The sequence below is a fragment of the Phalaenopsis equestris genome, unplaced genomic scaffold (genome assembly GCF_001263595.1).
Source record: "Phalaenopsis equestris unplaced genomic scaffold, ASM126359v1 Scaffold000951, whole genome shotgun sequence".
Taxonomy (NCBI): domain Eukaryota; kingdom Viridiplantae; phylum Streptophyta; class Magnoliopsida; order Asparagales; family Orchidaceae; genus Phalaenopsis; species Phalaenopsis equestris.
In genome coordinates this window covers 84,752-110,498 of record NW_018165390.1, presented here as the reverse complement: position 1 = coordinate 110,498, position 25,747 = coordinate 84,752, and the positions used below count along the sequence as shown (strand labels likewise).

At 32.8% G+C, this 25,747-nt stretch overlaps 1 protein-coding gene across 2 annotated transcripts; it reads right to left on the bottom strand.

Annotated features, from left to right (window-relative positions):
* Positions 1-10,645: 10,645 nt before the first annotated feature.
* On the bottom strand, positions 10,646-23,614 carry LOC110032480 (two-pore potassium channel 1). 2 transcript variants are annotated; one of them, XM_020736128.1, is made up of 3 exons: positions 23,469-23,614; positions 11,439-12,367; positions 10,646-11,098 (listed from the first exon to the last, which is right to left on the bottom strand). In XM_020736128.1, exons 2-3 carry the CDS (start codon positions 12,332-12,334, stop codon positions 10,945-10,947), a joined length of 1,050 nt encoding a protein of 349 aa, XP_020591787.1. In that variant the 5' UTR covers positions 12,335-12,367; positions 23,469-23,614; the 3' UTR covers positions 10,646-10,944. The 2 variants fall into 2 exon arrangements, with proteins under 2 accessions (XP_020591787.1, XP_020591788.1); XM_020736129.1 differs by lacking the exon at positions 23,469-23,614 and adding an exon at positions 14,687-14,841.
* Positions 23,615-25,747: the final 2,133 nt, after the last annotated feature.

Genomic DNA, 25,747 nt, shown 5'->3' with positions numbered 1-25,747 from the left:
TATATATATATATAAATGGGCTTGATGGGTTTATTGTGGTCAGGGGACCTTAGAAACAATATTAATCATATTTAAAAAATTTTAAATGTATTTTCTTATTTAATATTAATAAAAATTGGAAAAAACATATAAAATAATCCAAAAAATCACAAAAATAGGCCAAATTGAAGGTAATCACCTCAAGAGGCGCCTGTAAAAATTCAAAAGACATACAAATTATTTTAATGTAAGAAATGTATTTTCTAAGTAAATAAAAAATTTTGGTTTCAAATAATTATAAAAAATAAAATAAAACTAAAAATTTATGATAATTTGTTTGGAGTGTTCTTTGAGACCAGATGCACTTACAAAAAATAAAATTGATGTTAAAAAAAGAGTTAATTTTTAGGCTTTTTTTAATTTTAAAAATAATCAAAAATATCAAAAATTATGAAAAATATGAAAATACTTTCAATTGTCCCAAATACCATCATAACCCTAAAGAACAAGTCAAAAATATGTTTAAAATTTTTTAAATGTGTAGAAATATATTTTTAGTATTTAAATGTATTTCTTCTTATTTATGGGTAAAATAGTTATAAGAAAATAAAAATTAAAAAAATATAAATAAATTTCTTTGTGCTCTTTAAAGCCAGAGAGACTTATGAAAAAATAAAAATGAATTTTTTAAAGTAAAATATATTTTCTATTTATTTATTTATCAAAACCAACTAAAAATTTAAAAAATAAAAATATAATTCATAAAATTTATTTCTAGTGGTGCTCTGATCTAGATGAACCTCTTAAAAATTTCTTAAGGACAGAAGGTATGTTTTAGTTGGTTAAATTAATTAGCATTTAAATTTTTTTTTAACTAAAATATTTTTTTTTAAACTAAAATAATTATTAAAAATTAAATAAAAATCAGATTTTTTTTTAACTAAAATAATTATTAAAAATTAAATAGAAATCAGAAAAATATAAATTCTCCTTTGATATTTGAATTAACACATGAGTAGGGTGACAATAACCTTCCAAAGTCTTTTGATTCAAACTCAAATAATTATGATGTAGAAAGCCTTAGGACAAAATGATAATTATGGAATTTTGAACTCTAATTAAGATTTAGGCTAAATCAAAAGGTAAATGGGTGATAATTATGATGATTAATCTTTTGAGATGATTATAACTTAAGAGTAAAAAGGGTAGAAACCAATTTCCATGTCATTTTCAACAAAAAGGGTAAAAGTGTAAATCTCTAAATTTTTATGGTTTGGAAGTTAATTAAGTTTGTATGATCTTAATGTTAGGAGCTTGATTTAGGAAGATAATAATCCACTAATTTAAAGCCCCTAACCAATGTTGAAGTGATAATACGATCTCTTAAATAAGAATTAAGTCTTATTCATTTAATACTTCAAAATTACAAATTTGCCCACAAAGACTTAGGAGCTTAGTGGTGAACTAGGCTTGATCTAGAATCACTTAAGGATGTTTAGAAAAGAAATATAACCAATTAAAACTATCTTTTAGAACAGTACAAACTCAAGTTCAATTGAAAGAAGTAAGGATTTATTTATATCTTGATTTGCCCTTAAGGGTATCTAGCCAAACATAACATCAAATGGATGTTTAGTTACCCTACTCATGGGATAATTAAATATTAAAGTTCACTGAGCATAAGTTAAGACACCATAATTAAGTCATAGTTTAACTAGGGATTATCAATTCAATAATATAATAAGATCAAATGAACTCAAAATGAGCCAGAAAATTCTAAAGTTGTCTAGGGTTATGCCCCGAGCACCTTCGCAAGATTCTGGATATTTTGTAGGACACTTGAATATATAATAATCTGTTGAGAAAAATCATCCTCAAAACTTAGGGATCCACTTAGATATGACTCAGAACCCACTAATTCACACTTTCAATAAAATACCCTATACCACTTATCCTACATAGATAGCCCAATGCTCAAGGATTTGAGACTTGGACAAGATATTAAAATCCTTGTGAGCAACTAAGAATATTTTGTCACATATGGATCATCAGACTTGTGTAAGTCAGAGGTTTAGGTGGCGAGGGTGATGACGACATTGTTTATGTGTGCTAAACAAGGGATACAGAGTGGGACTTGGAATAATATGCCAAGGATCCTTCGAAAAAGAGGATAGGACCGATGATAGTATTCACCAAATTTTGGGAAAAAGCTGCCCCTAACACTCTTAGGTTGTCAGTATTCCTAGTCTGACTAGAGTAATTAGCCTGTGGACCATACTGCTATATAAAATATTTACAATATAACAACAATCATTTTTTTGACATGATTAGTTTTTTCTGTCAAAGTAAATTCTACATGTATGAAAATTTAAAGAACTTTGATGAAAACGTATCAAGGTCCACATGTTAATCACTTGGATCGAGGTTAGGGTTTGCCCTCTTCGGATTGTCAGGTTGGTAGCTTTTATCAGAAATTGGAATCACAAAACACATAGCCTAGCAATGAGCTTCCACCTTAACCAAATTCTTACATGCCCCGGTCTTTTATATGTGACATCGGGTTTTGCTTCATTCATCAGTACTTGCTTACAACGCATTTTGTTTCTTTACGACTGATTTCTTACAATTTCATACGCATTACTATGTTATATTGTACTAACCATTTTGCAACAGTAGCAGAGGCCCAAGTACACACTCTTATAGTTGGTTTTCCTTTTCTTCATTGCATTATGTAGCGTGCTTTACTTATACCTACCTCCTCTACTTTTATGCCTAAATGCTGGTGATATGGGTAGAAGTTGAACTCCTTGAACTTCTCCATCTCTTCTGGTCTCTTTAGTGGAGAGTGGAGCCAAGTGCATACCCTTGCATACCCTATTTGAGTAAATTATTGAATATTTTCTTCACACAATCCCTTTTAAAGGGATAAGTTTTAGATTCCTTTTGTTTAAGCATTTGGGTTTTCCACTTCTATGGAGGTGGGTGAGCAGGCTTTGTAGACATGATAGGCTTCTTCAGTTTTCCATCAAATGTCGATAGTGTAATACTCTCTTACATCCTCTTCAAAAGACCCATTGCAAATGGATTCTTGCTTTTCGCTTTATCACCATCATTCTTAAAGGTCATGGCTACTGTGATATCCTGCAAGCTAGCCACCTTTTCTATCAAAAGTCTTAAAAATAAGACACCAAAATGGATATCATAAATTTCTTAGTTTAAATGACTGAGCCTACTATCAAGTGGTTTGCTTATCTTTTGAGAAAGTGTGTCACTTGGGGTATTGTGCTCAATCATCTAAACTATCAAATATATGAGATCTATTTGGTCTCATTCATTTTTCAAAATTAAAGCAGCAAACGAATTAGTTCTAATATTTATGTTCAGTGATTTAGTTAATATTTTCACAAACTCTTACATGAAGAGCTAATCATCTCACTTGATAATAATAATTTATCCATTACCTTGTCGGCTGATTAGTTCTAATGCATAAATAATCTCATTAGGATAATAGTCATGAATTATGCTATTCGTGAATTAAATACAAGCATATTTCTTATATCAAAATAATCTCTTGGAGGCATTCTTAAGTGTAATTTATTCTAGGATTTACTATTTTATGTGAAATCAGTTTATTTGTCTTAATGTTTTTATTCTAACTAATATAATTTATAGACTTATTGCATCTTAAAATTGGATTTACAAAATCAAATTAACTTGTGACAAAATTCTAATTAATATATGTAGTTATTACTCAATTTTCATACTTCTTAGTTTATAATAATGACAAAGGTAGAATGAGAGTGAAATTGTTAGTTTTAAATAATTTTTAATTATGTTAATTTGTTCAAATATATGATATTTATTTATTTAATAATAATAATAATAATAATAATCATAATTGTTAATTATATTATGTATAAATATCATAACTTTTTTAGCAAACTCTACACCCAAATTCATGAAACCTGGTCTTTTTTTTTCCTTTTTGTACTCAAGTTTTCAAAACACTATTATTTCCTTCTGTATCCAAAGTATTACAACACTACTTTTATCATCAATTTCCTAAAACTCCTATCTTTTCCCATTTCACATTGAAATTCTTAAAACTTCCTCTTCAAAAGACATATTGCAAATGGATTCTTACTTTTGGCTTTATCACCATCATTCTTAAAAGTCAAGGCTGTTGTGATATCTTGCAAGCTAGCCACATTTTCTATCAGAAGTTTTCTATCAAAAGCCTTAAAAATAAGACACCAAAATGGATATCATAAATTTCTTAGTTTAAATGACTGAGCCTACTATCAAGCGATTTGTTTATCTTTTGAGATATCGTGTCACTTGGGGTATTGTGCTCAATCATTTAAACTATCAAATATATGAGATCTATTTGGTCTCATTCTTTTTTCAAAATTAAAGCAGTGAACGAATTAGTTATAATATTTATGTTTAGTGATTTAATTAATATTTTCACAAACTCTTACATGAAGAGCTAATCATCTCACTTGATAATAATAATTTATCCATTACCTTGTCGGCTGATTAGTTCTAATGCATAAATAATCCCATTAGGATAATAGTCATGAATTAAATACAAGCATATTTCTTATATCAAAATAATCTCTTGGAGGCATTCTTAAGTGTAATTTATTCTAGGATTTACTATTTTATGTGAAATCAGTTTATTTGTCTTAATGTTTTTATTCTAACTAATATAATTTATAGACTTATTGCATCTTAAAATTGGATTTACAAAATCAAATTAACTTGTGACAAAATTCTAATTAATATATGTAGTTATTACTCAATTTTCATACTTCTTAGTTTATAATAATGACAAAGGTAGAATGAGAGTGAAATTGTTAGTTTTAAATAATTTTTAATTATGTTAATTTGTTCAAATATATGATATTTATTTATTTAATAATAATAATAATAATAATAATCATAATTGTTAATTATATTATGTATAAATATCATAACTTTTTTAGCAAACTCTACACCCAAATTCATGAAACCTGGTCTTTTTTTTTCCTTTTTGTACTCAAGTTTTCAAAACACTATTATTTCCTTCTGTATCCAAAGTATTACAACACTACTTTTATCATCAATTTCCTAAAACTCCTATCTTTTCCCATTTCACATTGAAATTCTTAAAACTACCTCCTCTGCTTTTATGCCTAAATGCTGGTGATATGGGTAGAAGTTGGGCTCCTTGAACTTCTCCATCTCTTCTGGTATCTTTAGTGGAGCCAAGTGCATACCCTGTTTGAGTAAATTATTGAATATTTTCTTCGCACAATCCCTTTTAAAGGGATAAGTTTTGGATTCCTTTTGTTCAAGCATTCGGGTTTTCCACTTCTATGGAGGTGGACGAGCAGGATTTGTAGACATGATAGGCTTCTTCATTTTGCCATCAAATGTCGATAGTGTCATACTCTCTTACGTCAATTTCCTTCTGTATCCAAAATATTACAACACTACTTTTATCATCTTATGCACACAATTTCCTAAAACTCCTATCTTTTCCTCTTTTACATTGAAATTCTTAAAACAACCTCCTCTGCTTTTATGCCTAAAAGTTGGTGATATGGGTAGAAGTTGGACTCCTTGAACTTCTCCATCTCTTCTGGTCTCTTTAGTGGGGCCAAGTGCATACCCTGTTTGACTAAATTATTGAATATTTTCTTAACACAATCCCTTTTAAAGGGATAAGTTTTGGATTCCTTTTGTTCAAGCATTTGGGTTTTCCACTTCTATGGAGGTGGACGAGCAGGATTTGTAGACATGATAGGCTTCTTCATTTTGCCATCAAATGTCGATAGTGTCATACTCTCTTACAGCCTCTTCAAAAGACATATTGCAAATGGATTCTTACTTTTGGCTTTATCACCATCATTCTTAAAAGTCAAGGCTACTGTGATATCGTGCAAGCTAGCCACCTTTTCTATCAAAAGTCTTAAAAACAAGACTAAAATTGGGCCTTTGATCTTTCCCATGAGAAAAGAAACGACATGTTGCTCTTGAAGTTGGGGTTTGCATTGCATGCTCAAATTCCACCAATGAATAGTAAAATCTAGCAATTTCAGACCCCAGTTGAGCTAACATCAAGCTACTCATGGTAACTTGGTGGTGCACCCCAACAAAGCATTTTATGAATGCATCTAGCTCGGAGAATGATTTGAAGGTGTCATTTGGTAAATTGGCATACCATTCAAATGTAAAATCTGACAAGATAGTGATGAAAAGAAAAAGTAGAAAGACATCATTGTCATTGATGTTGCAGCAAAGTGCTCAGAATTGAGTGACATGCTGCCAGAGAGTTCCAATCCTGTTGAATTGTTTGGACTATGAAGGGATAAAACCTTGAGGAAACAGAATGGACTTGTATGCCTTAGGAGATGGTCTACCTTTCCTTATGATATTTTTGCCCTGTTGGGCTGCCAAAGCGACTCTAGTCCTTGCATCCATTAAGGACTTCAAATGATAATCAGATGTAGCATGTTACTGTGAAACAACAACAGCTAATGATATGTAGACATGCGTTGTGGGCGCCGAACGCACAATAGGAATATCTGGACTCGTCTCAACCTATATATTAGGCGAGACCATGTCAGACCCAACTTTATTGGCCTCTAACGTCTCAATCTTGGATGTCAAAAGAGAAATTTGATCCTAAAGAAGGGATATAACCTCATCCTTACTCCTATCCTCTTGATCAACAGGAGCATCATCTTGTATCTCAATGGACTTATGATGATTCAGATCACGAAATCTTGGGTGGAATTTCTATCTGAGGAAGCTCCTTCTCTAGTGGTTGCTACCATCGCATGGTGAGTGGTCATTTCAAATTATGACGCTCCTCACCAAGAATGTCATCCTCGTTAAGGAGATCATCTGGAATATTGGAGAGATTTCCGTCAGAAACATCTTCAGAATCCACCTTAGGCTCTTCCTCAATATTTACTTAAGGCGACACTAAGACAAGATCAATTGAAGGTGCGGTTTGAAATGTGTCAAATTTTTAAGCTATTTATGCTATAATTCCAACAAATTTTCACTTTAAATACATGATTTTACTTTTTTGGAAAGTTGGAATTACATTTTGCAGGTTACAAGAAGACTAGCATGCAAATCAAAGCAAAACCAATATATGAATAATCCAGGCCACAAAACTTAAGCAACATGGTCACGACAGTCTCAGAAGTGATCACGCTCAATGTGCTGAAGAAGGTTGTGCTTTGGAGGGATCGGCATAGCCACGTCGAATCGCAGTGTGACCTCGCCACCCAACCCGAGACTACGACATAATTACACCACAGGTCATGCATGGTAATGTCAGAGTATATTTTCTATTTTGAAAATATGTTAGTGCAGGATTCTAACAAAGTTTGGAAGGACATTGAACAAGCTATAAAAATTACATAATTGAAAACATTTGGAGAGCTTTTGGAGGAGGTATAGGCCCCCTCCATCAGTGGGTTGAATCCATACATTTAGGCCTTTCTCAAGACACATTGTCATTGAACCGTAAGTCCCATCCCTTGGAGCCTAATTCTTCCAATTTGGATCTACTACCTCAATCATGAAAGTTTGATTTCTGATGATTTGACTCATTATATTAACCGAGAGTTTTCTTTAGGGCCCGCATTTCTAAAGATGTAAATAACTATGAGGGTATTGCCATATAATTAAAATAAAACTTATCTTTCACCCACAAGGTGAAGGAAAAAAATCTGATTCCATAGACTAACGAAGGCTTTCATTATTCGGGTGATCAAACCCATTTCTTTAAGATAATATTTTCTTCCTTTGGGAAGATATATTACTCTTCAGAATGTCATGTCTATCATTTAAATAGAAAGTCTTTTAAAAAGTTCTATGATGTGAAGTGATGCACAAGAATCCCCCACCACATTCCTATATCATAATCCACAAATTTGGCAAGAAAAATTCTTTCTAAAATGATTTCCTGCTCCGTTGGCGTGGTCATGACAAAAAGTGGTGTCGTCACATCGGGCTTCTTAATCAAGCTGGTGGATATGCCAGATCCCGGCGTGTTCACTCCATATGTCTAAATTTCTTGTGTGGTCACACCACTTTAGGCCACTTTTACGTTGGTTTTTCTCATTCTAAAATGCTCGTATTCAACAACTATAAGCTGCACAACATCAACAAAAGCCTTTTTCAAGTATAAATATGTGACAAATCAATAAAAATATCAGGTAAAATGCAAGGTAAAATGTCTGTAAAATTACGTAAAATTAACGTATGTTAATCCTCAAGGGTATGACCTTAATATAAGAAAATTGAGATGGTTCCTTCTCCTTTAAGGCCTCCTTCTGACCAATCTTTTGTCGATATTTTCCACCTTCACCTTTGAAAGCATTTTTCATGAGTGTTCCATAAATTCTTGGCAGAGCAATGCCTTGGGTTGTCATGCTCTCTACGGGGACAGGATTTGAAACTTTCTTTTGTGCTCCTGCGGCTTAGAGGAGCCAAGCTAGCAATTGTACTCCTCAGAGAAAATGTGGTGATTTGGGAGCTTTAGAAGCTCGACAAAAGTTCTCAACTTTTGTAAGCAAAGTGCGTACCTGAACGAACCTTCACATAAGTCTTAAGCTAAGGTTCCGTGAGCAACAAAAGGTTCAAGGTCTTGAATGTCCAACATCTCCCAATAGAAGAAAATGATGAAGCTTCTGAGACTTTCCATGAGGTCTAGACAGATCTTTAAGTGAGCTTGAAAGTTTTTGGCATATTTTGTGCACTAACAAACTGGGCTATAAACTTGTTTTTGAACCATCTGAAGGAGTTGATGACACATGTAGGTAAGTTATTGAACTAAAGTAATGCTGATTCTTTCACCATCATAAAGAATAAATGACATCTTAGGGCTTCATTTACCCTTAACAAACATATATCTGACTTAAACGAAGATACATTATCAGCAGTATCTGACTTCTATTTATAAGATTCCCAAGAAAGAATCTTAAAATTCCTCGGTACCTCAGCTTCCGCAATCTCCTTAAGCAGGCATTCTCCAATGGTCTTTGTCTCATTGTTCTTCTCCTTTAAGCTCCTTCATTTGAGGATTCAAAAGGTTATTGTTTCAAGATGTAGGTTTTATCTATTTCTTCTTTTTCTAGCCATGGCTAAAGGGCCCGTCAAGGTCCTACCGTTGGTTGATCTTGTCTTCGTGGTTCTTGTCTTGGTGTTTCTCGTCTACGCACCAACGAATGAGATGATCTGATATGCATTATGAGCTGAGACCTATAATGGGATTTGAAGGCTTTTTTGCCTTGAATATTTTATAGTTTTTAGGGCAGTCCCTTAGCCATTGATTTTTTGCCACAAACTCTTTGGTGCAATTCATCGCTTCTCATTTCTTTCATACGACGGAAAGAACCTCTTGCAAAATTTAGGTATGAACTCCACTCTTGCTGCATTTTTTAAGATGTTGAATCTTTTTATGACGTATGATCATGTATTATTCGTGAGTTCATACAACCTGTTAAAAAGATTATGTCTTTAGGATGAAGATATAGGAGAAGGTGATGAATGTCTTTCTATGACTCGTGATTCTCACTCTATATTTTCCTAAGATCCTCGGGCAGCCAGAAATGGTTCAAAGCAAGGATCTCTACTTCCATCATAATGCGAGAGAGAGAGAGAGAGCAAAACGCTTTTCAAGGTCCTGAAAGTCTTATCTCTCGAGAGCTTCTCTGAGCTCCTTTTAAATATGATAAAAAAATATATATAATTATATTTCATAAGGTCTTACGTCTGTTCGCTGTCGTAGTGAAATTATTGTGATGCGGATGTCGGACAACATCAAAAATAAGAATTGACATGTCTTTGTATGTAATGTTGGTCTTTCCTGTTATGCTCAGCTCGACAACTTCGGCAGGTGGGCTCAGCTCAACAACTTCGGCAGGTGGGCTCAACTAGATCACTTCAGTGGATGGGCTCAACTCAACCATTTTGGCATGTAGGGGCAATCGACCACTTCGGCAGGTTGGTTCAGCTCAATTACTTAAGCAGATGGGCTCGGCTCAACCACTTATGCTGATGGTTTCAGGTCGACCACTTTGGCAGGTGGGTTCAACTTGAAAATAATATTATCTTTCGATATGAGCCTCCATAGCCCATAAAGCCTATTGGTTTGTATGATGTATCCCTGAAAAAAATTTATTAGAGTCTGACCATAATTGAATATCCATACTCGAATCTTAAATAACTAAACAAGCAACACCAAAAATCTTGAATAGCTAGCTAGAGATAAAGATGAAAACAAATATTTTTGTGCCAAAAAATCATAACTTGCAAACACATTATTGGAGACAAGGACGATAAGAAAAGAAAAAGTTGAGTAACTTTTTAGCTGAAAATTCACTTGTATAATGTTTGAATTTTCCTTCAAATATTGGGGATATTTTGGTTAGCCATACAAAACTTTCGGATGAAAAATTGGATGTATTTCTCCAATTTTGAGCACTACGGCACAAAATTAAATTTTCTTCATTTGATTGAGTGCAGTCATGTGTACTAAAAAATATACATAAAACCTTCACAATCTTCTAACAACTTCATTTGATTGAGTACAGTCATGTGATTCTCAAAAATATACATAAAACCTTCACAATCTTCTAACAACTTTTCTATTGCATGGGATTGCTTGCTAATATGTAAAAACAAATAGCTAAGTAATAGAAAGATAAAGTAAATGTCAGGACTTTGTCAACTAGCTAAGATAAGACATCCATTAAGATGCCGAACAATATAGCACACCATTATTTAACAATACTATGCCGCCCTTCAGTTTATTACATACAATGAAGGCCATCAACAAAACAAAAGTAACAAAAAAACCAATAGCAGGAAAAAGGATTTACAAATGAAAAATGGAAGTTGTGCATATTCTGTAATGCTGTGTAAAAAAGATAAACATTTCAAGCAACCTCGCGTCACCTATTCGATTGATTGAGCAAGAAGCAAATCTGAATTCGATATCGTGCCTGTTTGATCAATGTCAAGGTTCTCAAACTCCTCCAACACTAAAGCAACATCCTCTTGGTCAATCTTCCCCATCTCCTTTAGCTTATATATCACAAACTCAGCAGCACTGCAAAGAAACATTTGCATCGATTATGAATGGAAAGAAGCAGAACATTAGTGAGCACAAGCATTGTTCAGCTCAGTTCATTAAACAAACTACCAAATTGTTTGTGTTTGTCACTTTACTTTATCAAGCCGAACAAAAGCTGATATATAAATTATAAAATACACATCACCACCTATATGTATATATATTCATATAAATTGAAATATGCACAAGAGAAACACATAAATGCAAATAAATAGACATGCACAAATGCATAGTCAGGAATCAATGCATCACTCAGCCACAAGTAATAACTTCTATGTAACTAAATTAGGAATACTTTTTGGTTTATAAGTTTTACCTCACAACACCATCATCATCTAAATCAGCAGCTTCAAGGTCAACTATCGTCATCCTTCGTGTAAGCACCCACTTGACCAGGGATTGCCGCCTGTGTTCCATTTGTATTTCCGCAATATAGAGAAAGAACTGAGCTAAGCAAATGGTACTCGTCAGAATCCAGAAAACAGAAAAAACTCGACCAAGAGCAGTCGAAAAGCTCTTATCACCATAACCGAGAGTTGTGATGGTGGCACAAACACAGTAAAATGCATCAATAATGTCTAACTTCTCAACCTTCACTAGAATTATAACTCCCAAAGAAATTAGCACCAGAAGAACCACAGCAATGGTCAAGAATTTGTACTCAGCTTTTCTTGTGTCGATCTCTTTCAACATTTGCTGCATGCCAACCTTTCGTTTTAAGTGTACTGCTTTGACTAGTAACACTTCCTGCTTCTCAACAAGGTAATCAGCAGCCTTGCCAAGGAAGAGAGCTACAAAGGCCATTCCACTAAAGACAAATGCACAAGCAAGAAGCTTTGCTGCAACACTATGTGGCACAAGATCTCCATAACCAACAGTGGTCATTGTCACAATGCAGAAATATAAAGCATCCAGAATTCCATTTGTTTTCTTGCCAATGATTTGATCCCTCACGAGGTAGAAACAAGTACAGCCAACAAACAAATAGATTATCAAAAAAACAAAAGCTTTCCTAAAGCTCGGGCGAAAATTTTTCATGATGAAGTTAGAAACTGGGAATAAGCCATTAACTTTTTCAAAATCCAAGAAATTGGCGTCCGAAGCAGGCATAGTTTTACAACGGCGAATTCTTCTTTTCTTGCTGGTTCCTGTGCTTTGATCTGTGAAGCCTGAGAGCAAGGCTTGCTTTTTCATTGCCGAATCATCAGCCATAAAAGTATAGTATCAAATCTGCCTGATAATGTTCTGCGTGAATAGACATGTGCATAGAAGAGCTTATTAGATAACGTGTATGTAGCAGAAGACTAATAAACAGTATGATGGCTATGAAACAGCATAATACAGTATGATTATCCAAAATAATTATTTCATCAAATGCTGGTTTAGACAACAGCATGGCCAGTAGAAATGAGTCATCATGCATAAGCAATTCATATAGTTTTCTAGTACTTACTCATCATACAAAAGATATATACAGACATGACTACCTAAATTAAAGTTGGGAGGCTGGGCTAGAGCTATATTTTCATAGAGTGATGGTGAGAGAAGTCGAGGATGATTTTATAAAACTAATGTTGGATTTAATTTTATATATCGAAACATATCAAGATATTTCTAAAGAAATTAAATAAGCATATCGAGTGACAAAAAAAAAGCATGCTTGACCTCAATGAATCGCCTAAAGAATTGTTCTATAAGCACCAGGTAAAATCCCTTTAATCAGAAAAGGGTGTGTCAATCAAGCTATAGAGTAGAAATTTAGAAAGAGATTTTAAAAAAAAATTAAGAAAGATTTGGTGTTTTAGATTTTAATCAGCCGCAGTGAACCAGTGACTAATAAATAAGGATAAAGGTAAATGTTATAGAATTGTCTACATAGTATAATTACATAAATAAATGAACTTCGGTGTAGCTATGTATACAAAGGAAGAGCTAAGCTTGTAGTTGACTAGTGTTTAGGAAGGCAAATTTTTAACTTGAGAGAAGTACCTAAGGCTAGTTCTTATGACAAGAAGGCCTAATCAACTGGGGAGCACTTTTCATGAATTGACTTGCTCCTTTGAAAAAATAGCCTTAATTGAAAGACGCTTTTATGAGTCCCTTGGGCGAGTTTAGTAGCTGAGTAGAAAAAAGTAACATTAACCAAACTCTTGGGCAACTAAAGGCTTTGAATGATTTCAAATTTGGCAACTTCCAAGTTGTAAATAGTTCATGCAAGTTCTTAACTAGAAACCTTTTGAACATGATTATAGTTCTCAAATTAACTTGAATAAAATGACCGAGGCTAACATGTCCGTTCATAACTACCCCATTTATTTTGTCTCTTTCAAGAAACCAAAAGAAAATGAGAATAATTATTCGAACGAACCCAATTTGGTTCAGGCGACTCATGCCATTTGAAAGGATTGATTTTGGAGCATTGGCTCAATAGATTGTATAGAATTTTGACAAATTGAAAGTTTCTCCAGTTCATGTAACTTTGAGGTTCAAGGTATTTTGTAGAATTTTGTTGATTGGGCTTTAGTCATCTTATTCTTGCTCTGCGACTATGTCAAAACTCATATTCTTGCAAATCTAATTCCAAGCTTAAATACTGCTGATGAGCTTCAAAAAAGGTTTATAGAGGCTGCCAATTGAAAATCGTACTTATTTATGAAAAAATCTGTCAAAAAAAATGCCTTCGTTAAAGAAATTGCAAATTAAGAAAGTGGAAGAAAGGCCTAGTCCTTAACTGGGTAACTCTAGTGCTGAAATGGTCAAAAGCTAATGGGGCAAACACTTTTGTGAAAATCATTGACGACCTTCAGAAAGGAGTTCCAACAACAGAGGGTAAGACTGATACCCCTCCAGAGGTAGAATGGAATGAAGGATTCAGCACTCCAAAGCCTTCCCTTCAGTCATATAACAATAATTTCTTCTGCACTTTTGATTTTGAGATACCCAATATAAGGCTTTAATCTTTGAGTTAATCTTCATCTCTGAGGGATGCTAGTGATGTGACTCTTCTAATGTTTTGAAAAACATAGAATAAAGATGGGGACAAGTTCCCCCATGGTGCCCAACCAAAGGATAAAAAATAGAATGTTGGAGAACAAACATATGAGAAAGTCATCGTTGAATGCATATCTGTGGATAAAGCTATAAATAAACAAAGTTAAGCTTACAACTCTCTTATTCAAGCTTGGCATTTATTCTCTTATCAAGTTTGAACTGAACTTAAATGTGGCCCAAGTTTTAAAATTTTGTTCAAGTTCGCTTATTAGTTCTCAAATCATGTTTGGGTTCTAATTATGTTTAAATCTTATATATTTAATTCTAAGGATCTAAACATATAAATTAAGTAATGAACATAACAAATTTTAATACATTGGTATAAATAATTAAGTATTATTTAAGCTACCTGGTAATATTTAAATGTTAATAAAATAATAAATCTAATCATCTAATCATTTTTTTTTATTTTTCACTGACTAAAATTTTAATAACAAGCATAACTTTTAAAGTGCATAGTATATAGGAAAATTGATGCAATGATAGAGAATAAATCACAAAAAAATAATTTACCAAATAAACAATTAAGTTATTGATAATGTTTATCTGATGGTTGCCTCATTGCCAGTGATTCTTCTTGGTAAGCATTCTCCATTGTTTCTAGTGGTTCTTCCCAAGGGAACTCACATTGAATTCCCTAGAGTTTAGTTAACTCTTACTGGAATATGAGCCCACAATGCCGCATGATAGGTGCAAGAAATCAAAATAAATTAAGATTGGCATGGAGTCCTTTGCAATCCCTTGAGACTAATTATTTTCAACAAAAAAGAGCAATTACCCCTAGTGAATGGATCAAGTCCTATTAGAAACTTTGTCGTCCTCCATGCCCAATAAAAAGAACAAAGGCACCATCATAAGATTTAGACTACTGGTCAAGCTTTGATTTTCAAGATCAACATCCTAATCTCTTTTTAAGCCAAAGTTCCACTTTGTGACTCAAGCTTCTTCTAAGCCAATTCTCCCAGCTATGCTCACCACATCAAAGGGTCATTAGCAGTGCTTGATAAGTATATAGGAATAAAAGCATCAACGCTCACACACACAGATATATATATATATATATATATATATATATATATATTGATTGGGGCATTTACATTGAGAGCACACAATTTTATGTATTTACAATATCACACCTATAATTTCATATTCACACACATAGCATTCAAATATTTAATATCACATAAAAACTTTCTCATCATTACTCTTAAGTGTCTTTCACAACCTATCTTGTGCTTTCATGAAGTACTCCAAGAGGGGATCCTACTACATTGTTTTAGAAGGCCCTAGTGATGTAAATAAAATATGAGATGAATTTATGATATGTTTATACTTGTTTTTGCAAATTTTATAATGATATTATTTGTGAGAAAAGTATTTTTGTCTGATTTGTGCATGTAACAAGTTGGATGTTGTTATGGAATGAAAAATAAGAAATAAAGTGAATAAAGAGAGTTTTTGACCCAGCGCACCCATGCTGACATTACCGCCCGCCCTCGTCGAGCCAGCAGACCGGTGCCCAAAAGCCGGTACACCCGCTCCGGGTTAAACGCCAGTCTCACAAAGCAGCGTGCTCGTGCTTGCATCGTGATGCACCCGTGCCAAGGTTTACATCACAGGGCTCCCAAACCAACAATGTGGCGCGCCCGCGCCTTATCATTATAGCCCTAGCGCAGTCGTACTGGCATCGCGACATACCTGCACCATGTCATTGCAGCACTACAACACTTGTGCCCAATTTGCTTAATTAATTTTGGAAGAATTTTTGGAAGAATTTTTCTCGTCTTTCTTGAACTTCACCAATTTGTATGCTCATGGGGACTATGGTTGTCAAAAAAGCTCGTTGTTCGCGAACAACTTGTGTTTGGCTCGTTAAGTAGCTCGTGTTCGGCTCGTTTGTTAAGTAAATGAGCCGAATACAAAAAGTTTTAAATCTCGAATTATAAACGAGTCGAACATGAATAGCTCTTTCTTCGCTCGTGTTCGGTTCGTTTTAGCTTGAAATAAAAAATTCATATAATTATTTATATAATAATATATTACATATACCATTTCTATAATAATATATTATATATATTTATATCTAAGTTTAAATCATAACACCTCGTGTAGTAATGTGGTAAGTGTCTTCTTTTACATACATTTGGTCTAGGTTCGAATCCAACACTTCACATCTATTTTTTTTCAATTTAGTTTTAACGAGCCAATTTCGAGCCGAACACGAACACACAGTTCACGAACCGATTTTGAACAAGAGTTGATTTCAAACATAAGTAATTTCGAACGAGCCAAACACAAGTCATTTTTTGACCGACTTATTACGTGGTAACTTTTTGGCCATCACCTAGGCATTCAGCATGTTTTCCCTCATTCACATCTAATTCTAGGAGATTAGAGAGAGCATTTTTTGGCCAACAGGCAGCCCTATATTATCTTTGACATTGCTATCATTATATTTACAAATTTCAGCATTGTAGATCGAATCAAAGTACTCATCAAAGCCTCCACGAGTAAATGTAGCTTAAATTACTTGTGAGTGCACATAACTAACGTTGCCTAGATGTTAACTAAACTAGAGAACCTACAAATGATGACTTCAAAGCTCTAGAATCAAGGCCTCATCTATGCCCACACAATCGGTCACTTACTACCTAGCATTGCTCCAAGCTGTTGGGTTCCAACCTAAACCACACTTAGCATGTGGTTTAGGGTTGTGTGTGTGTGTGTCTCAGTGTGTTTGTGCGCGTGCGCGCCCATCGTTAGGTTACGTTACATGTGATCAAACTTGGGAGGGTACTCATTGTATATTGTGGTGCCTCACACCTTCAAGCCAAGGCATTAATCACCCTAGAGTACCATATGCCTAGCTATCTAGTTGTCTAGAAAATACAAGTCCTATCTCACTAGATCAATTCTATTAGTTTTTCCTATATAACTATTGTAGAACTTTTTCCGCCTCTTTAAAAGGTCCATTTGTGAACTATAAATTGAACAATAAGACCCTCATTTTCAGCAACCTTTGATATTTTGCAATTCCATTTATCTTCATTCCTTTACGGGCATGCATCGTTTCAACAATAAAGCCTTAGTATACTCTTGAGCATCCTTATTATGTTTTTACAATCGATCCACTGGCATTCAAACTCCTTCTGGAAAAACACATATCTCCATGCCACCTTATCAGCAGTATGGTTTTATATCCTGCATCAGCTTTTGTGCATGACTTGCCCTTTAGGCGTGAGACAGCCTACAACTAGCTGTTTGACCACATCAAAAAGTTAAATTGACCTTTTTAATCAAGAGTATTCTGAAATATTGTATTTAAGATCTGATTAATTATTAAATTTGGCAAACAAGGGAGAATCCAATCACTTATTATTAAACAATCCTTGTTTGTCATTCTCCACTATATAGGAGAAATCTCTGGGACAGTTAATATGCCTTCCATTGATTCTCACAACCCATGCAAGGATTTGTTGGTCTTTGTCATAAGGCTCTTCGAAGCCCACGGTGGCTATGTTAATACCTAAAATATTTGGGCATTTGACATAGCTGAGTTCACTTTTTTATGACAAAACACCTTATCTCGGAATTCTCACTCCACCTCTGATAGCTAGAAACTAATCGAGATAAAAGAAGTACAAAATAATTGCTAACTACCATCTCTTTATCTTGTCAAAGCTATATGTCAAAATTAAGAAACAAACAAGTTAATGATGGCCAAGAAAAAATCAACAGAAACGAGAATATTAAGATGATGTGGGGCAAAAAACTAGAGTAATATAATTACAAATGATCATATTAAAGAGATGTGGGAGTACATCAAATGAAGCTAAAATTGTCAAATTCAAAATTGTATGAGTTGGCCAATATAAAAGCAGGAAAAAACTTTATTGAAGAAATGGATGGATAAAATTAATGTGAAACTACATGGAAGGGAAAGACAACAAAAACAACAAAGCCTTAATCCCACTACGTGGGGTCGGCTACATGAATCCTTTTTCTCCATTGCATCCTATTTAGTGTCATATTTTCATTTAGTTCTAGTAAATTAAGATCATTTTATACAATAAGCCCAAGTCTTCCTAGGTCTACCTCTGCCTTTCTTAACACAAGTTGAATCTAAAACATCTACTCTCCTAATCGGATCATCAGATGGTCGACGTTTAATGTGACCAAACCATCTAAGACGACTTTCTCTAATTTTGTCCGTCACAGGAGCTACGCCAACCCTATCGCGGATATATTCATTTCGCATTTAGTCTCTAAGTGGATGGAAGGGAAAGATGAATAAATAAAATAGGAAAAGAATTTGCATAAGAAATTTTATGAACAATAAAATTATCATCCATATTACACTCAGCAGAAATGAATGCATGGAAGATTCATAAGGCTAACAAAATAGTTCAGATAAGTTTGATGATGTGATGAAGAAGAAGAAGAAGAAGAAGTGAGATCTCAAAACATATTACATGTGTAAGCCCACAAGTGCATTTCTCAAGCTTTCACGTGTTAAAAAATTAGATGACGAATCACATAGCACCTTGACCTGGATTGTTAGGTTATAAAGAGAGGAATAGATCTAATTAAGGTTGTTAGAGCGCTGCAGAATAACATCAACTACATAAAGGAAATCAGTTAAGAAAACAATGATCAAGTCCTAATCAAAAGTGAAAGACAAACTGTACGATTTTTATTGTGATTAAACTGACAGCCACTCAGAGGTGTTAACGTGCTATTGCTTTAATCATGCAACAGATTCAATATAGAAGTTGGTTCACGATCATAAATAAACATTGGAGGAGGATAAAAACACAGTGAGATGGAATCGCAAGGCAATGCAAAAAAAAGGGGATGCTACAAGAAGGTAACCATAATAAAAAATTGATCGCGATAATACTAAGACAATCTTAAAGTGCTAAAATGCCTTACGTAGATTTTTGAAAAGTACATTTCCAAATCCTCAAAGCACTAGTGCCTTCACCTTTGATAATAAATCAATTCCAAAATGAAATTTTACATCAGGAGATTCAATATATTCCTCAAAACCAATTTCAAACAGTTTGTCTACAGTATTGTTCCACAAGTAGCAGGCTCTCAAAAGGAGAGAAAAAAAAAAGATTATTGCTGAGAGGTTTAATAGACAGGCAAGACATAAGTGAAAATTTTAATCAAACCCGCAAAAGAATTTGAGAAGAATGAATGAAAAAAATTAAGTGATGATCCAAAAGGTTACTAAAATAAAGAAGATCAGCCTTTGAAACAAAGTTTTTTTACTAAAAGAAGAAAAAAAACAAAACAACAAAAGAGAATCAAACTACTAAATAAGCATTATTTTTGCAATGCTACAAGAGAAAATAGTCTGTGTATATGAATTAAAATTTGGATCGGGATATCTTAATCAAAATTTCACTAGATAAGTGCAACAGAATAATCAATCAAAACTTATGTTGCACTCATCTAACAAAAAATTCAACAACATTAAGACCCATACTAACAAATCTTAATCCAAGACATCCAAAAAATTTTCATCCATGAGTAAAAATTTCATCACAACACTATCATTGCCGGTCCCAAGCCTTGGATGTGAAAAGTGGAGAGTTGCGATAGTTAGTCGACAGACAGCGTAAAATTTGTCAAAAATCATGACAATAGGCTTCCCTTAGAAGTGACATGTTGTATGGTCTAATACGGTGAAAAGTGTGTAAGGGCCGCTACAGCGGCGCACGGGTGTAGTATCAAATAAACAAAAGTTCTCACATTACGGATGAATGCGAGTAAAGAATTTAGTCCATGAAATTAAAATTAGGATAAGATCTTGGAATATCGGTACTCTCATTAGTAAATTAATGTAATTAGTTGATTATATAATTCATTTAAAGATAAATATTTTATGTATTCAAGAGAATAAATGGGTTGGAGAAAAGGCTAAAGAGATTGATAAGTTAGGTTTTAAACTTTAATATTCAAGTAAAAGTCGCACTAGAAATGGTGTAGGTGTAATTATAGATAAGAGTTCGAAAGATAATGTTATAAAAATTAATAGAGTTGGAGACAGATATATAACCCTTAAGATTATTGTTGATACTAAGATTTTTAATATTATAGGTGCTTATGCTCCTCATGTAGGTATAGATATAGATTCTAAAGAAAAATTCTAGAATGACTTAAAAGACTTAATACAAATGATACCGCTTGAAGAAAAAAATTTTATTGAATGATATTTAAATGGACATGTCAGTAGAGTAGTAAAAGATTTTAGAAATATTCATGATAACTATGATTTTGGAGTGATTAATGAAGAAGGTAGAGTCATATTAGATTTTATTTTAGCGTATGACTTTGTTAATGCTAATATTTTTTCAAGAAAAGAGATGAGCATAATATTACATAAAGAATGGATCTAATAAAACACAAAATGATTATTTTCTTATGAGAAGAAGAAATCGTCGAGATTGTAAAGATTGTAAGGTCATTCCAAGTGAGGATTTAAGTACTCAACATCGATTATTAGATCTAGATTTTAAGATGAAGAATTGTAAAATAAAGAATAATAGGAATCATCATCGTAGAGTTAAATGAGGTACCTAAAAGACAAATACAATTATTTTTATGAGTAAAATTCAAAAATTTAAAATTTGAGATGTTCATGAAGAAGAAAATTTTATATGGAATAAAGTAACAAACACTATTAAACAAGTGACAAAAGTTATACTTGAAAAATTAAAAGAAAAAAAAAATTTATAAATAAAATTGTTGGCGGTGGAATAATAATGTGCAAGAAAAAAAATATAAGAAATTATGTTATAAAAATTGGTTTAAATGTAAAAGCTTAGAGAACTGAAAAAAATATCAAACGGCTCGCAGAAAGTCTAAGAGAACAATTTGTAGTAAAATTTCAGCTTTTAGTTATCTTTCTAATAGATTCGATATTAGAAATGGTAAAAATATATGTTTAATCTAGTCGAACAAATAAAAAAAAAAGTAAACATTTAACTCAAGTAGAGTATATTAAAGATAAAAATCAAAAAGTATTTTGTTAGAAAAAAATATTCAAAATAGGTGTGCGAGTTATTTTGATCAATTTTTAATGAAGTTTCTGAAAATAAGATCGATCTTAGTGATCTTAATATCATTAATAATAATAAGTTGTTTCATTTTTACCGTCGCATTAGTAAAAGAAGAAGTTGATAAGGTTTAAGAAAAAATCAAGGGTTGAAAGCCTGTAGGACCTGATGATATCCCAATTAAAATGTAAAAAAATTTAGGAGATGTTGGATTTTCTTAGCTTACTATCTTTAATATTATTTTAAAAACTAAAAAGATGCCTGAGGAGTGGAGCAAGAGTAGAAAGGGGATGCACAAGAGTGTTCACATTATGGAGGAATTAAGCCGATATGTCATACTTTAAAATTATGGGAGAGGGTACTTGAACATAGGTTAAGACTTATTATAAGTATTTCTCATAATCAATTTGGATTTATGTTGGGCAGGTCTACTATGGAAGCTATACATTTATTGATTTAGAAGTTCAGAGATAATGAGGATCTACATATGATTATTATTGATTTAAAAAAAGCTTAAGATAAAGTTCCAATAGATATCCTTTAGAGAGTTCTTGAGAAGAAAGATGTTGATATGACTTATATTCAATTCATTAAAAATATGTATACTATAGTTGTTACCTGTGTTAGAACAAAAGGAGGATTGGCGAAATATTTTTCTATTTCTGTTGGTTTACATCAGGGTTAGGTTGTAAGCCCATATCTTTTTGCTTTAGTTATAGATGGTTTTACTTGACACTTACAGGAGGATGTACTTTAGTGTATGTTTTTTTGCTGATGATTTCCTTCTCGTAGATAAGACAAGAGGAAAAACTCAGAAAAAACTTGAATTATGGAGGTCAACCTTGGAGTCTAAAGGCTTTCGTTTGAGTAGAATCAAAATTGAATACACGGAATGTAATTTTAGTAGTTATAGTTCTAGTGACATGTAACTATGAGTAATCAAATTACTAAAATGTGTGAATGCTTTAGATATATCGAGTCGATTGCTCAAACTGGTGGTGATATTGATGAGAATGCTATTAGTAGAATTCAAGTTGGTTGGTTAAAGTGAAGTAATGCTTCAGGCCTATTGTGTGATAGAAAAGTACCGCTTAGACTGAAAGGAAAATTTTATAAGATGGTAGAGAGGCTTGCAATGCTCTATAGTATTGAATGTTGGCCTTTAAAACAGAAGCATAAAACTAAGTTAAGTGTTGTTGAGATGAGAATAATTAGGTGGATGTGTGGCTTTGTGTGGCTTTACGTGTGGCTTTACACTTAGAGACAAAATGCGAAATGAATATATCCGTGATAGGGTTCGTGTAGTTCCAGTGACGGACAAAATTAGAGAGAGTCATCTAAGATGATTTAATCACATTAAACGTCGACCATTTGATGATCCAATTAGAAGAGCAGATAATCTATATTCGACTTATGTTAAGAAATGCAGAGGGACACAAAAGAGAAAAAGGATTCATATAGCCAACCCCACTTAGTGGGATAAAGGTCTTGTTGTTGTTGAGTAAAAATTCCATCACATAATGACCTTCTAAAAATTAAGCAGAGACAAACAAAGCAACTAAAAAGCTTAAACCCTTGGCACTAATCTTCTTTATGTATATTTCAATAAAAAAAAATTAAAAAAATAAAAAAAAACCAAGGATGACCCGAATTGATACCCCTATATTTTTTTTACCCCATCATTTCTGGTCCAACTATAGCAAAAACAGAAAAAAAAAACAACAAAAACAAAAAACAAATTCTAACAATACGCTGGTCCTTCAATAACGCCTTTTTAGTGAGGGGATCGAAAATCGTACGTACGAATCAGAAAAGCTTAACAGGAATAATCTTCAAATCAAAACTTCGCAGCTTTGTTTGAACTGAAGAAAAATGGCAGAATTAAAATGAAATCCCATAAATCAATGAGCAGATTATGAATCTCTAATCGATAAAACTATGATTGTCAACCCTACTTCCATTTCATCTAAACACGGGATACCTTTTGCAGGCATCAACGAAAATCTAAACTAAATGCACTGAATGAAATAAAAAGTTCTGAATTTTCCAATATAAATTGAACAACTAAAACGGAACATATCAGATGATAGCGATGGATGAATGCATACAAAAGCCATATTGAAGCACGATATAAAAGACAAAGTTGAAAAGAACAGAAAAAGAAAGAGGAAAAAACCCATAAACGAACGGGCTTCATTAACAAGACCGTTGGTTTAAATGAACAGTACCTAAATATTTCCAATCTCTTCTCCTTCACGGAAGCCTCTCAATGCTTCAGCTTGATCCTTTTCTCTCTAACTTGATGTGTCGCGAGGCCGATGCGCAGATCTCCGCGTTTCAATATTTCGGAAGCCGAATAAAAAAAAAAGGACATTTTTGTAGCGGCTTGGGCATAGCCTAATGCATTTAATATTAAAAAACTTGTAATTTAGTTTGGATCCATCTATATTTTGTATGAACCGAAATTCTTATCAAATTTGATCAACCAAATTCACAGTTTTAATATTTTATATTACCAAATAATAAATTCTCATGGGACAAAATCATAATAAGAAATACAAAATCTCATCAAGCACAATTTTAATGTAAGAACCATTTATTTCATTCATTTACGCTCGGTACCGCACTGCCTTCCTCTCTTGCTCGTGTAGATCACACCAAGTTGTTACTTTTTTACTTTGTTTCCTTCTCGAACCACACGATTTTGCTTTCTCCTTTATGCAAAGCGACTTTGTGATTAGATTTTTCCTGCGCTCATTCAAAAAATATTTATCCTTCCCGATTTAAGGAGGATGATACCTCTTTTCCCCTCCTACAACAACAAAATCCCATTGAGTAAGCTCCCTCCTCGTCCCAAACTCTAACCATTGCCTCTCCTTTCCTAACCACTACTGACAACAGAGCCTCTCTCTTCATTTGCTACTTCCCTTCTTTCATTGTTTTCCTTTTTTTTTTACTATTATTATTATTATTATTATTATTATTATTATTATTATTATTATTATTATTATTATTATTATTATTATTATTATTATTATTATTATTATTATTATTATTATTATTATTATTATTATTATTATTATTATATATATATAAAGTGTTTTTAGTTTAGTTTGAACATTTTCTTTGTTAAGTGATATTGTATATTTATAGTTATTTTATTGGATTGTCAGTCATGCTCATCCTACTTCATTTATTATTATTATTATTATTATTATTATTATTATTATTATTATTATTATTATTATTAACTTGTTATAGAATTCATTGATTGCTCAAAATAAAGTAATTAGCTATCTTATTTTATCGCTACACAACTTCCTGCATAATTAACTAAATAATGTAATTATACTATTTTCTTTTCTCGCACTTCATGAATTGCATTTAAATTTATGTCATGGTATCAACCTATGTAGAGTAGCATATTGCTTATATATTTACTTGTGAAAAAAATTTCCAATTTTGTATGCATGTATATAATGTCTTGTAAGTTGATGGAGCCTTTTTGGATATTGGCTAGTCATGCCGACGAGCCCATAGATTGATGACTCTACAGGAAATCATTGGGTATATTTGGGTTGGTGTTCATCTTTAGGTCAAACTCATTCATTGATTTTTTTAATAATAAGTTGCACTTAACCATTTGGAGTATCGCCACCATCGCCGTAGACTTTCTAGCTTTAGATTTACTTTTTGGCTTTTCAATATTTATTTACTTATTATATTCCCTCTTTTGGGTGTTGGTTGGTTTTTTTCCCTATTATAATTTTAGTTTTACTTAGTTCTTATTTTTTCAGTTCAGTATATCAGTTAGATTATTCTTTATGTAATATATTTTACTTTTCATTATTTTTTCCGTTATTACATGCATATAATTTTTTCTTTTGGGAATACAAAACATGTTTATTTCATTTCATTTCATCATATCCTGTGTTGTTGCAGTGTACCACCTTAAGAACTCGGGATGTGACTAAGTGATATTAAAGCTGATGTTTTGTATTCAACATCCATTGTTTTTGTATTCTATATCCTTTTATATATTTAGAATTTGGCGGGGAATAGGCTATCATAATACTTTTTAGTTATTTTTTTATTTGATTTTTATCTTGCATAGATTTTTATCCTTTAGAATGACTCTAAAGAGGATGTGCGTTGGAAGGGAGATCAGTATATTAAATTTCCTACATGCCCTCGATTTACACCTTTTGAGAGTCGCAAGTCTATGGATGAAGATATCTCCTTTGATTCTGATGATGATGAGGAGGAGGAGAGGATTAGACTTTATTTTCTTTTCTATAGTAGTAGTAGTTATGATTTTTAGATCTTTATCATGTTGGACTACTTATGTATGTTTTGTTGCTCTGTTTTTTTATTTTCACTGCTACTTTTGTAACTCTTTTACTTAGTACTAGATTTGTGTTAGACTAGAAGTTTATATTTTCAACCGTTTCATGATATAACTGTTTTAATTTAAATTGTCTACTACTCAGCGCCTGTTTTTACTAAT

Bases quoted from the DNA above. Each gene is read 5' to 3' on its own strand.
- LOC110032480 (XM_020736128.1), bottom strand. From the start codon at position 12,334: ATGGCTGATGATTCGGCAATGAAAAAGCAAGCCTTGCTCTCAGGCTTC. The intron at 11,099-11,438 runs GTAAAACTTATA...GTTTCTTTGCAG, and splicing joins GATGATGATGGTGTTGTGAG to TGCTGCTGAGTTTGTGATAT.